Source organism: Osmerus mordax, chromosome 4 (genome assembly GCF_038355195.1).
Source record: "Osmerus mordax isolate fOsmMor3 chromosome 4, fOsmMor3.pri, whole genome shotgun sequence".
NCBI lineage: Eukaryota > Metazoa > Chordata > Actinopteri > Osmeriformes > Osmeridae > Osmerus > Osmerus mordax.
The window spans coordinates 8,043,152-8,055,725 of record NC_090053.1 but is presented as its reverse complement, the minus strand read 5'-3'; the positions used below and the strand labels follow the sequence as shown (position 1 = coordinate 8,055,725).

The window sequence follows — 12,574 nt, the reverse complement described above, 5'->3', positions numbered from 1 at the left end:
GAATGGCCCGCCTGCCAGCGTGAGGCTGCTGCCCCCGGCAACGTGTGTTGAACAGTGCCTGGGCTTCACTGTGGCTCGTCCTATCAATTAGAGACCAATTACACAACCATGTCCTGCTAATTATGCAGCCTTGCAGTGCCAATCCTGTGTACGTGTGCTCGTGTGTGGGTGTATGTGTGTTTCTGTGTATGTGTGTGCGCGTGTTTATCAAGATAAATAAATAAAGACGCTTGCTGCCAATGCGACACAGGCCTAATCAGATTTTCAGAGCTGTAAGTTAGTGTTCCAGAAATGGAGTGGAGAGGAAGGAGAGCGAGAGAAAGAGAGAGAGAAAGAGAGGGGGAGGGAAGGAGAGAGGGAGTGTTGTGTTCCTGCTTGGCCTCTTGGTGGTGCTGATGCCACACCTGTGCTAACATGAGACTTCTGACAGGATGCAAGAGAAGACGAAAACATTTTATGCTTTCATCTGATGAGTAATAAAATCACAAAGGATGGACTGTTGCACTATGTGTGTGTATGTGTATGTATGTATGTATGTGTGTTTGTGTGCATTTGTACATGCACGCGTACTTGATATTTTCGGTGTCTACAAATAATTATGAAGTATTTTCCGAATATTTGGTTTGAGTCGGAATTCACTGGGCTACTTAATGAGTCAGGTTTGTTTTGGCTGGGTCTTGGAGCATGATAAATTATGAAAGAAAGTGAAAACTCGATGCTCTTGACAGTTTAATTTCAGTGTGGTTTATATCATTCATGCGGAATAATTGTAACTTCTCTAACAGGTTAACGCTGTTTTGTTCAGAGCAGAGACAGAGGAGAAATCCGAAAAAGGACAAGACAGCAGGGGAGTCACAAAGCAGATGATCAGAGAGGGAATGGGGAGAAATGGAGAGAGGACTTCAGATGTGACGAGTTACTGTGGCTTCACATGGAGTGCCTGAAGTCTTGCCGAATTGGGACTTGTTGTGTCTGTTAACCATCTATTAACGGCCAGTCTTCATCCTCTTTCCTCTCTCCCTGACCTTCTCTCCTTGCCTGTCTGTACCTGCCTCTCTCTCCGTACCCCTCCCCCCTTCCTCTCTCTGCCTCTCCATTGCTGCATCCTTCTCTTTAATCCCCCCTCTCTCTACTCCCTCCATCCCTGCCTCACTCTCTCTCCCTACCCTCCACCCCGCCCCAACCCCGGTCTCTCGCCTAGCTTCCCCATCCCTGCCTACCTCTCTCCCAACCAAACCCAACACCCTTCTATCCCTAACACCAGATCTCTCCTTGCCTGTCTCTCCTCACCTCTCCAACCCTAGAGGACACATTTAGGGGTGCTTGAGAGCTGTGATTGGCCAAGCTGCTCCTTTGCTCCAGCTTTGATGCAGTAAAAAGCAGACATAGGCAGTCTGCTCGGCGCACTACCTTCAATTCCACTCAATAGACGCGGTCACTCTTTGTAAACGGGAATGTCGGGGGACTTCATCTAAATTTGGTCCTGTTGCTGGAGAGGGAGACGAGGAGCTCACCCTGCATCCTGGTGTCCTTCAGTCCATCCTTCTCTCAGAGAGGACTGTCTGTTTCTTGCGTAGAATCTTAAACGTGCCTTTACTCTTTGTTATAAACATCTCTCCCAGACCCCCTTGCCGATAACATTAGGTTCAAAAGCAACAGAGAGAGAGAAAGACTGAGAGAGAAAGAGAGAGTTTTTGTTCGCGAATACCTGTGTTTTCATTTCGAAAATGTAAGGTATGCTTGATTGGTGTGTGTGTGTGTGTGTTTAAGGCATATGCCAAAATCGAAGCCATTCTGTAAGACACAATGAGAATGAATGTTTGGCTGCTTTGTGCATGCGAGTGTGCGTGTGCGCGCGTGTGTTCTCCATTTGGACATCTCTGTCCAGACAATAGGGCCATATCTTCATTCTCCCGCTTCTATTCATCCCTCCGCCACCTGCAGCCTGTCTCCCTGCTTATCTCTCTGGGACCAAGGAAATTAAATTACAAATATAATCACTCGGTGCCAGTTACTTTAACTGTAAGACTCTGCTTTGCATATAGAGTGTGCTTGCTTTGGAGACAAGTGGTGCAAAGTTACTCATAGGCCTATTTGTGATAATGGGCTATGCCCTACTTGGGGAAGTCACACACTGTCTTTCACAATGACAGTGGTATTGGGAGGAGAACAGTCGAGCGAGGGGAGGGGATTGGGAGGGAGAAACGGGTACAGCTATCCAGACCAATACATTTCTTTACTTAGTACTAAGTGATTGATGGCTAATGTGGTGTGCAAATGCTGAGGCACACACCTCCTCACACATTCTGAAAAATAAGTTACTGTTTTATTCACAATCAGGCCTCCACAATAATACCCTCTCAGTGGTTATGTTTCGGAAACTAACTAATCTATGGGGTACAATCCAACAACAACAATCCAATCATAGATAACTACTCACCCATCTAATGTAATAACTACTTACCTGTCTACTGTAATAACTACTCTCCTGTTTACAGTAATAACTACTCTCCTGTTTACAGTACAGGCTGAAGCACCTGACTGCACTGGTGTTATGTCTACCTGGGGTGAATAAGGTGAATCATGACATGTAGACTGGGTGAATGTGGAAACACAAATAGAGAATAGAGTTGAGCATGTCATTGCACTAGAACCTCATTCCTTGCTATCTCAACAGCACTTCCCATTGCATCATAGTCCAACTCCAGTTTTCTTGAGCTGTGAAACTGATGGCTCCACACCAGTTGTAAATGGAGCACTCACACAACACAGATGCGATAGGAAGAAGAGGCATCCTCTCTCTTTTACTGCCTGCAGGCACTGACAGGAGGCTGAGCAGAGATATTATTATTGGCTGATCTCTACTGAGTGTTGCTCTGCTTGTTTTGGGAGTGACGTCACCCCGCTGAATGCACCTTCCAAACGGGGCCGAGTGCCTCTGAAGAACACGTTGGTGAGAGAGGCCTAGGTAGGCAGATTGATCTGCTTCCTGCTAGGTTAGATGAGTCACTGTGGCTTTGATCAAACTTTTACCACCACCTGCTATTCTCTTATTTGGTCTCGCACAGGATTCAGCCTGCAAATGACAGCCCCCCCCCCCCCCCCCCCCACCACCACCACCACCACCTTTGCAAGCCTCCGATGTCACCATATCACATTACATAATACCCCCCTCCCCCTCCATCCCCTCCATCCTTGCATAATCAAACTGTGTATCAGTTTAAAGATCAGTCACTCTAAATCGGCCCCGCATCAGTCGGTGTCAAAGCTCCATTGTTTCCCATCTGAGCAGTGAAAAGGCCACGGTCATACTGGCATTTCCAATAATGGACTTTCGAGTTAAAAGGACAGCAGTATAATACGTGGATCCATGCGTGGGAGCAGGGCCATTTGTCTGGCTGGGAGTGGAGACTAGGGACACTGGGGAGTGAGAGAGCTGACAGACTACAGCTCTGCTCTTTTCACACTTCCCAGCTCGCAGAGGCAACGAGAGAGAGAGAGAGAGAGAGAGAGAGAGAGAGAGAGAGAGAGAGAGAGAGAGAGAGAAGAAACAGACAGGGGCACAGAGAAAGACAGGGACAGGGAGGAGAGTGGATGCGTGGTCGACTTTCCGAGTTTGCCATCGTGACGCAATCCTACTCCAGCTGACAGAGCGGCTGTGTAAATCGACGTTAGTTTCGAAGACAATACTAATACATGATTAAACAAAAACTCTACTCAAACTCTACCGAGCGGGTGTTTACCAAGCCAGGATCCCCTGGCAGCATGGGGGCCCCCTTCCTCGCACGGGGGAAATCTACATTTAATTAACACAGAATTAAAGAGCATTGTTATTTTGATTAAAGACACTGGGCCATATTCCCCAGTCTGCCCTGGTGTTCCCGGAGCCGGCTTAGGGTATAATTTCATGTGGGTTACAGAGACAGGATCAGGCCCATCTGGACGGTCTGGCTCTCTCTCAGACGCAGGCCTCACTTCCTTATGGGTCAGCCCTCATACACACACACACACACACACACACATAAACACACACGCATTCACACAAACACCTTCTTTCCCCTCTTTCCTCCAAGCTTGACCGCGGATTCCTCCGTGTTTTCCGCCGTTCTGCGTCTGGGTGTCGCCTGTGAAGACAAACGCAGCAGTCTTGTGCGCTTCAGCTCTCCACTAAGGCTCCATCAGTCAGAACAGGAGGGCACAAGCCCAGCCAAGTCAAACAGGGTCACGCAACACAGCCTGCCTCCTCCAAGGCCCCCAGACTCCATCCGTCAGCTCAGCTGTCCCCTGGCTGTCGCTGTGTGATTACAGGGGCACCTACCTGGAGGAGAGCGAGAGGGGATGATGAGTGATGAAGCCCTCCCATTCCCATAACCCCATTAATGATTATTAGCAAAAACCTGTGGTAAGGGCGAGAAGAGGGGGACGCGCCAGAGAGACGGGGAGAGAGAGACGGATGAGGGTGGAATGAGAGGTGGCGAGAGGGAGTCAGGCAGGTTGCTTTGACGGATGCCTGCGCATCGGGGTCCGCCTCCTCGAGTATTCATGTCCCAAATCATCTCTCAGGAAGAGGGATGGAGGAGGGGACGAACAGTGGGAGTCGACGCCACCGGCAGTTCACTTAGATCCTGGACGGGTGTGGACAAGAGAGGGAACCTTTTCAGACAGGAGTTGGTAGATTTCCACTCATAGGCCTGTGTATTCGTCTCCAGCCCCCAATAGCTTGGTACCAGTTCTATTCAGCTGTTTGGTAGAGCTACCGTAGACCAATGGAGAAGGAATGATCTCAGTGGAAGAGTAGATAAAGAGATTTTATTTGGAATACTCAGTCTCAGCCTCCGTGTGACTCCTTTAGCTCTCGCACATTTTCCTCTGAGGATCTTTGTTTCGAATTAGACGGAGGAGAGTGTGTCTGGGGTTGAACTCTTGGCCTCGCCCTTGCTTTTGTGTGCGATAAAAAACGATCCCTTTTGTGCTCTTACTCTGAGCTAAGCCTGTTATCCTGCGTAACTCCTGAACAACTGAACTATCTTCCTCGCTTCCTCGCTCTCTCTGTCTCTCTCTCCATCTCTCCCTCTTGCTCTCCCTCTTGCTCTCCTCTCTCTCTCTCTCTCTCTCTCTCTCTCTCTCTCTCTCTCTCTCTCTCTCTCTCTCTCTCTCTCTCTCTCTCACAGAGAAAACCACTTCATCTTGATGTTTTCGGAGTCTAGCTTCACGTGGACCCCACCTTCCTACCCAACCACAGACCCCCTTCCCAAGCCCCACCTCCTCCCCCAGTCCTGCTCCTCAAACTCATAACACTGCACGCCAGCTGCCTGTCTCTGCCAGGCCTTCCTCCCATTCATCAAACTGTCATTGACTTGATCAATAACAAGTCAATTAGCAAACACACCGAGAACGAGTCTCAGTGGGCCTCTTGCTTGTTTTTCAGACAGACATCTGCAGATCTGTCCCTCTTTGCCAACGAGACGAGCACCCTGCAATCCTTAGAAGCAGGTACCAAACTTCTGTCTCATGCACAGGCTTGGACCATCTCTACAATCTATCACTTGTACGCCCCAACTTATATCACAGACTGTTAGAAGCGTGGCCTATATTCTCTGATCAACCCCATTAAATTTTGAATGAGTGTTAGGAAAAACCGCAAGAGCTTTTATCTCTCTTTCCGAAAGTTATCTGTGATATGGCTCCGGCTACCCCTGCAGTTCTTTGTTCGAGTCTGTTTTTTGCAAAACCAAATACCACGACCATCAGAAAGACCAATACACGGCACAGTCTCCTTGTTCCCTGATAGGCAGAGATGAGAAGGAAAGACCAAACGTGTGTGTCTACGTCTGTGCGCGTGCGTGCGTGTGAGCGTGTGTGCGTGCGTGGGTGTCTGTACGTGTGTGTCTGTGAGTGTCTGCGCACGGGTACTTTTGTGTGTCTGCGTGCTTCCGTGTGTGTGTGTCTGCGTGTGTGTGTGTGTGGGCCTCTGTGTGTGTGTATCTGGCGGCCGCTGACTGTGTGTCTAATGACTTGGCTGGCAGATTCAGCGCAGTGGTGAGGAGGTCCCGCGGTGAGGAGACCAGATTAATCCTCTGGATGAATTCAAACAAGAGGGATCTCAGGCAAATACGCTGTCTACCCATGGAGGCAAATAATCAAATAATTCTGCTTAATTAGCTCTCACCCATAATGGAGACAAAGAGACGGCAGTTGGAGAAACGAAACCAACTCTCTGATCGACCTGGAAGTATAACACAACCGGCCTAAATTAAAGATCAAGTCCACTCTTCAGTTCTCTGACAGTGCTAAAGTCTGCCTGTACATTTTGGTCACAAACTTCAACCACCGCCAATGTTATAACTGTGACCTTGAGATGTTTGGGAGGATCCTTCTTAGCTTTCTTAGTTTTCCCCCCAAAAATGAAGAGAAGAATTCTCTTCATTCTTATTCCTTATTCTTATGTCATTATTTGGTTTATCAACTGCTCTTTTATGTCAGTGCACAAGACGTGCAGACCAGCGTGCGTGTGAATTACAGCAGTAGCAGGGATGCGCTAGGCGGCCCCTCGCACTCCCGCTGCCCCAGTAGGCCTAACCGTTTGTTTAGTGTCTCGCTCCTTTCACAGTTTGGACCACCTGGCTGAGGTGAGTCTGCAGATGGAAGCCAAGAGGAGAGGAGGGAGAGGTGACAAACAGGAGTCCCCAGCTGTGGAGAAGGATCGTGTGTTTGAGGTGAGGGTTATGTGTGTGTGTGTGAGGGTTAACCTCATGTTTTTTTTTTTCTGTTCAGCTGCATGTCTCCCAGGTGTCAGTATTTGTCCGTTGGGATACCCTGACAAGAGTATAAATATCGGGGAGATGGAAAGAGAGAAAGATCCTGGAGAGACGGTCCTGAACAAGAGACGCACCAAGTCAAGTAACAGAGACATCAGCACACACAGACACGCACAGACTCTGGCATCGAGGCTGCCCCTGTGCTCCCATGCAGAGAGGACCCCCCTGGGGGCCAGACGCCAGCTGAGACTGAAAAACAAGGTAAGGACCCAGCTGATACACACACACACACACAGGCTCAGCTGTTTGTCTGTGTGTACAGTTCAGAGAGAGAGAGAGAGATCGAGAAAGACAGCTATGGGGTGAGGATGGCTGCTAGACCCAACCCTGGGAAAATACTGAGAACTTTGTTTAAATGGAGACATGGACATTACCACTGTCTGCGCACTGTGGGGCTGCTACGGTAAGCATCAGCTAGGAGGGCTATTCATTTATGGATTCATTTGCTAGATGAATCCAGTCAAGATTGTCAGTGGGAAGTATTGTGTTTTGAAACAAATGCGTTCTAAAATTGAAAGAAATACAGGCAAACAAGTTTCTTGTTTGCCTGTCCTCTTTCTTGGTCAATAACTTTGTATTATCAAACTCGAGTTTCTACCTCTCATTTTTTCTTGTACTTTAAATGCCAGTTTGTGGCTCCTTGGGGTCCAATTCAGGCTCCAGCCAAGAAAATGACTAATATAATTGATTGACAGCCTTGTAGGAATATGGGCGGCCATTTAGAAAACTTGCTGTGTCCAAGGGAACAAGACAGTGTTTCCCTGAGCGATGGGCTCGGAGACGAGAGAAAGGACGTTTTTCGGTTGTGTATCGATCCCTGAGTACTTGTCTCATGCATTTTACAGAAGATCTAAATGCCACTTATGGTATAATGCAGCTTGCTGGGACCCGGCTCAGTGTTAGACTCAGTGTAAAGATTCCAGACGACTTTGTACATAAATTCCACGAGAACCAAGTAAAGCCATTGTGTCATGGGTTTAACTGAAGGAATACTCTGGAAATGTGTGAGGATTTGCACGTCTTAATCCCTTCTCTGTACCCGCTTAATGTGCTCGTCTAAGAAAAGGTTTCCCAGCTTGGGCAATCCATCTGTCTGACCTCTCCTTTTCTGTGGTGTGCTCTCCAGGACCAAGGCCCGTGCTCACAACATGGGGGAGGACCCCAGACTCTCCATGCCCGCTGAGCTGCATCACCCACATGCCAAGTTCTCAAACTGGAAGTTTAAGCTGTTCCGGGTCAAATCCATGGAGAGAGCCCCCCTGCCTGGTGATGTGCATCCTGAGACAGGGCCACTGGCTGGGGTGGTGACCCCATCAGGCCTGGGGGAGACTGTGGAGGAGGTGGTGGGTCTCCCGGGGAGTGTGATGAGCCTGTGTCTGGGGAGTAAGAGCAAGGAGAATGTAGAGGGCCCAGAGCAGAGAGTGGATCTGAAACTACAGGAGATGGACACCCACATGAACCACCTCAGGTCAGTAAATACACACAATATGTTTCACAAAACCCCAAACTTTTCGTGTGTATTGATGCATGTTTATTCTCTCTGCCTGTGCACAGGTGTCTGTGCCGTCTGTGTGGAACAGCACTCAGGAAAGCCAAAGGTCCGGAGCATGAGGTCCAGGGGTCTCTTGATGAGGCCAGTAGGGGGGCCTTGCGCCGAATGGGTTGCAAAGCCACCGTTTGGTCAGAGGTCATCCTCAAAGTCTTCAAAGTGGATGTGACGGGGGACTTGGAGACTCTCCACCCACTGTCCTTCTGCCACCGCTGCTGGACCGCGGCCATGAGAGGAGGAGGCTTCTGCAGCTTCTCCAGAACCCGGGTCCCGGCGTGGAGACCCCACTCCCCCCTCTGTCCCCTCTGCCACCCCAGGAAACCCTCCCTCCAGCGGAGAGGCAGGAAGAGGAGAAAGCCCCCGCGTGGAGCTCAGCGTCTCACGAAGAGGACCAAGTGGGACTTGCAGGACAGCACAGCCACAGGGGAGAAGAAGGCAGGAAAACCAGGACCAGACCACCACCAAGGTCCTGGTAGATGGGTAAGACCCAGCGCCCAAAAAGCCCAGTGGGTCAAGACCATCACCCACTGCCAGCAGGATCACTTCAGCACCAGGCTTCTCCCCGACAAGCTCCCGGTGGACTTCCAGAACTCGGTCACCTGCCAGGTGTGTGACCACCTGCTCTCCGACCCCGTCCAGTCCCCCTGCAGACACCTGTTCTGCCGCGGCTGCATCCTGAAGTACAGCCGAGTTCTGGGGGCCCACTGCCCGGCCTGCACCCTGCCCTGCTCCCCTGCTGACCTCACAACCCCCACCAAGGCCTTCCTGGCAGTGCTGCACTCTCTCCCCCTGCTCTGCCCCAGGGAGGGCTGCGGGGAGCTGGTGAGGCTGGATCTGTTCAGGGCGCACTGTTTGGCCCACCAGCTGGAGGAGGAGGAGAAGGACCAGTGGCCCCCGGAGAGGAGTGCCAACAGCTACCTGCCCGTCAACAAGGGAGGAAGACCACGGCAGCACCTGTTATCCCTGACGCGCCGCGCTCAGAAGCACCGCCTGAAGGACCTGAAGACCCACGTGAAAATGTTTGCGGACAAAGAGGAGGGAGGAGACATCAAGTCCGTCTGCCTCACGCTGTTCCTGCTGGCGCTGAGGGCGGGGAACGAGCATCGCCAGGCCGACGAGCTGGAAGCCATGATGCAAGGTAACGGTTCCCTTCTTTTCCAACTCGAAACTTTGTCTGATGTTACTGACAGATCTAGCCTGAACGGAAAAACTCAAATAATGCATGATGTGCACACGGCACACAAAGAATGCCAGGTGGTTTGTGCTGTATTCCATAAAGGGAGAGGTTTAATTAATCAGCTAAAGGAGGAAAGGCACAGGCCTGTCTCTCCTCCCTCTGTCAGCTTCCGTTTTTCCCAACACCATCTCCCTCTTTGCTCCCTCGCCCTTTAATGCACAATGTCAAGGACCTTTTAGGATCACAGCAACAGCACTTGCATCTGCAAATGACAAAGACAGCAGCCCCATCCTCTCCTCTGGGGAAAAGAGAACAGCTGGTGTCTGTTTTCATCTGTAGCCAATACATCACTTTTACCCGCTCTGTCGATTCACCCTCTGTCCCGTAGTAACATTTATAATGATGGCAAATCGAGAGTTTAAACGTGGAACCGTTGCATACTGTAATTATCTTAAAAGTGCTTCATTATGCTGGTGGACTGCCGAAGACAACACAGTGGAAAATGCAATATCTATCATTCTCTTTCCCTCTCCCCCATTTCTCATTTTCTCTACCCTGTCTTGCTCTGCCCCCAGGCAGAGGTTTTGGCTTGCATCCGGCAGTGTGTCTGGCCATCCGGGTCAACACCTTCTTGAGCTGCAGCCAATACCACAAGATGTACCGCACGGTCAAGGCCACTAGTGGGCGCCAGATTTTCCAGCCACTGCACACCCTACGCAATGCAGAGAAGGAGCTCCTCCCTGGCTATCATCCCTTCGAATGGCAGCCGGCCCTCCGGAACGTTTCCCCGGCCTGTCAGGTGGGCATCATCGACGGCCTGTCAGGATGGACGGCTTCGGTGGACGACTCCCCAGCGGACACCATCTCACGGAGGTTCCGCTACGACGTGGCTCTGGTGTCTGCCCTGAAGGACCTGGAGGAGGACATCGTGGAGGGCTTGAGGGAGCACGGCCTGGAAGACAGTTCCTGCACCTCCGGCTTCACCGTGACCATCAAGGAGTCCTGTGATGGCATGGGGGACGTCAGTGAGAAGCACGGAGGGGGGCCGGCCATTCCTGAAAAGGCCGTCCGCTTCTCCTTCACCGTCATGTCCGTGTCCGTCCTGGCCGAGGGGGAGGAGGAAGCGGTCACCGTCTTCAGAGAGCAGAAGCCCAACTCGGAGATGTCCTGCAAACCTCTCTGCCTGATGTTTGTGGACGAGTCGGACCACGAGACCCTGACGGCCATCTTGGGGCCTGTGGTGGCCGAGAGGAACGCCATGAAGAACAGCCGCCTCATCCTGGCCATGGGCGGCCTCCCTCGCTCCTTCCGCTTCCACTTCAGGGGCACGGGCTATGATGAGAAGATGGTGCGTGAGATGGAGGGCCTGGAGGCCTCAGGCTCCACCTACGTCTGCACCCTCTGCGACGCCACCAGAGCTGAGGCCTCCCAAAACATGGTGCTCCACTCAGTCACCCGCAGCCACGACGAGAACCTGGACCGCTACGAGATGTGGAGGAGAAACCCCTACTCTGAATCGGCGGACGAGCTGCGAGACCGGGTGAAAGGGGTCTCCGCCAAGCCCTTCATGGAGACCCAGCCCACATTGGACGCGCTGCACTGTGACATCGGCAACGCCACCGAGTTCTACAAGATCTTCCAGGACGAGATCGGGGAGGTGCATTGCAGGCCCAACCCGAGCAGGGAGGAGCGTCGGAGCTGGAGGGCGGCTCTGGACAAGCAGCTCAGGAAGAAGATGAAGCTGAAGCCCGTGATGAGGATGAACGGAAACTTTGCCCGGCGACTGATGACGGCGGAGGCGGTGGAGGTGGTGTGCGAGCTGGTGCCGTCGCAGCAGCGGAGCGAAGCCCTCAGGGAGCTGATGAACCTCTACCTCCAGATGAAGCCCGTCTGGCGCGCCACGTGCCCAGCCAAAGAGTGCCCCGACCAGCTGTGTCGCTACAGCTTCAACTCCCAGCGCTTTGCTGATCTCCTCTCTTCCACCTTCAAGTACAGGTACGACGGGAAGATCACCAACTACCTCCACAAGACTCTGGCCCACGTTCCTGAAATCATAGAGAGAGATGGCTCCATCGGGGCCTGGGCCAGTGAGGGGAACGAGTCGGGAAACAAATTGTTCAGGCGGTTCCGAAAGATGAATGCCCGCCAGTCCAAGGCATTTGAGCTTGAAGATGTGCTGAAACACCATTGGCTCTATACCTCAAAGTACCTACAGAAGTTCATGGAAGCTCACCGCAATTCTGCAAAGGCTTTTCAGGCAACCATCGACCCAGTGGAAACACAAGATGATACTGACATGTCCCTGGATGTCCCAGATGTTTTATAACACTGATATCCTGAGTGTGTACCTTTACTGAATGACTTTATTACTTGATGGGGTGTTTACATTTTACTTGCATTCTTCAGTTCTTTTAGCTGCACAGGAGAATGGTACAATTTCTTTATGTCAGACATTGTTAGTTACTTTACTGAATTATTTGCACATTTTCATTTATCCGTAATCTTTGGGGAAGGACACAGAGATGCTTTTTGCCTTACACAATCCCTTTCACAATATTACTTGATTTCCCACAATGTGAACATGTCCTTAGCCGTGACTTTTTATACCTGGGTTTTACACTGTATATTTTGAAGATCATGATTTAAGTGCAGAGATCAGACAGTGTTGCACTGTCTTGGTCTTCCCTCCTGCTGCTTTTAAAAGAGATTTGGTTTGGTCCTGGGCTTCTGGTGAAATATGGGCCAGTTTATTGTATTGCAAGGTTATGACACACTCATGAATTTATACATAGAGGTTATTTATGGAAACAGATGAAAGCATTGTAAGTCATCGCAAAGAAATTGTGTTAAAAGGCCCACATTTATGATCACTGTATTAATTTATTACCTTGGCTGAAGTAAAATGGAATCATGGAGTCTCAAATTGTCTTTGTTCCATGAGTGCCTCCTGAAAATGATGACTTTAGTGCTTTATAGTGGGGTCCCTGTGGAGTAGAGAGGATGCCAGGTGACTTTGAAACCATCTTATCT

The 12,574-nt window shown here is 50.7% G+C and overlaps 1 protein-coding gene across 1 annotated transcript; it reads left to right on the top strand.

Annotated features, from left to right (window-relative positions):
* Positions 1 to 7,966: 7,966 nt before the first annotated feature.
* rag1 (recombination activating 1) lies at positions 7,967 to 11,870 on the top strand. The gene is made up of 3 exons (XM_067234210.1): positions 7,967 to 8,286; positions 8,373 to 9,505; positions 10,120 to 11,870. Exons 1-3 carry the CDS (start codon positions 7,967 to 7,969, stop codon positions 11,868 to 11,870), a joined length of 3,204 nt encoding a protein of 1,067 aa, XP_067090311.1.
* The last annotated feature ends 704 nt before the right edge of the window (positions 11,871 to 12,574 follow it).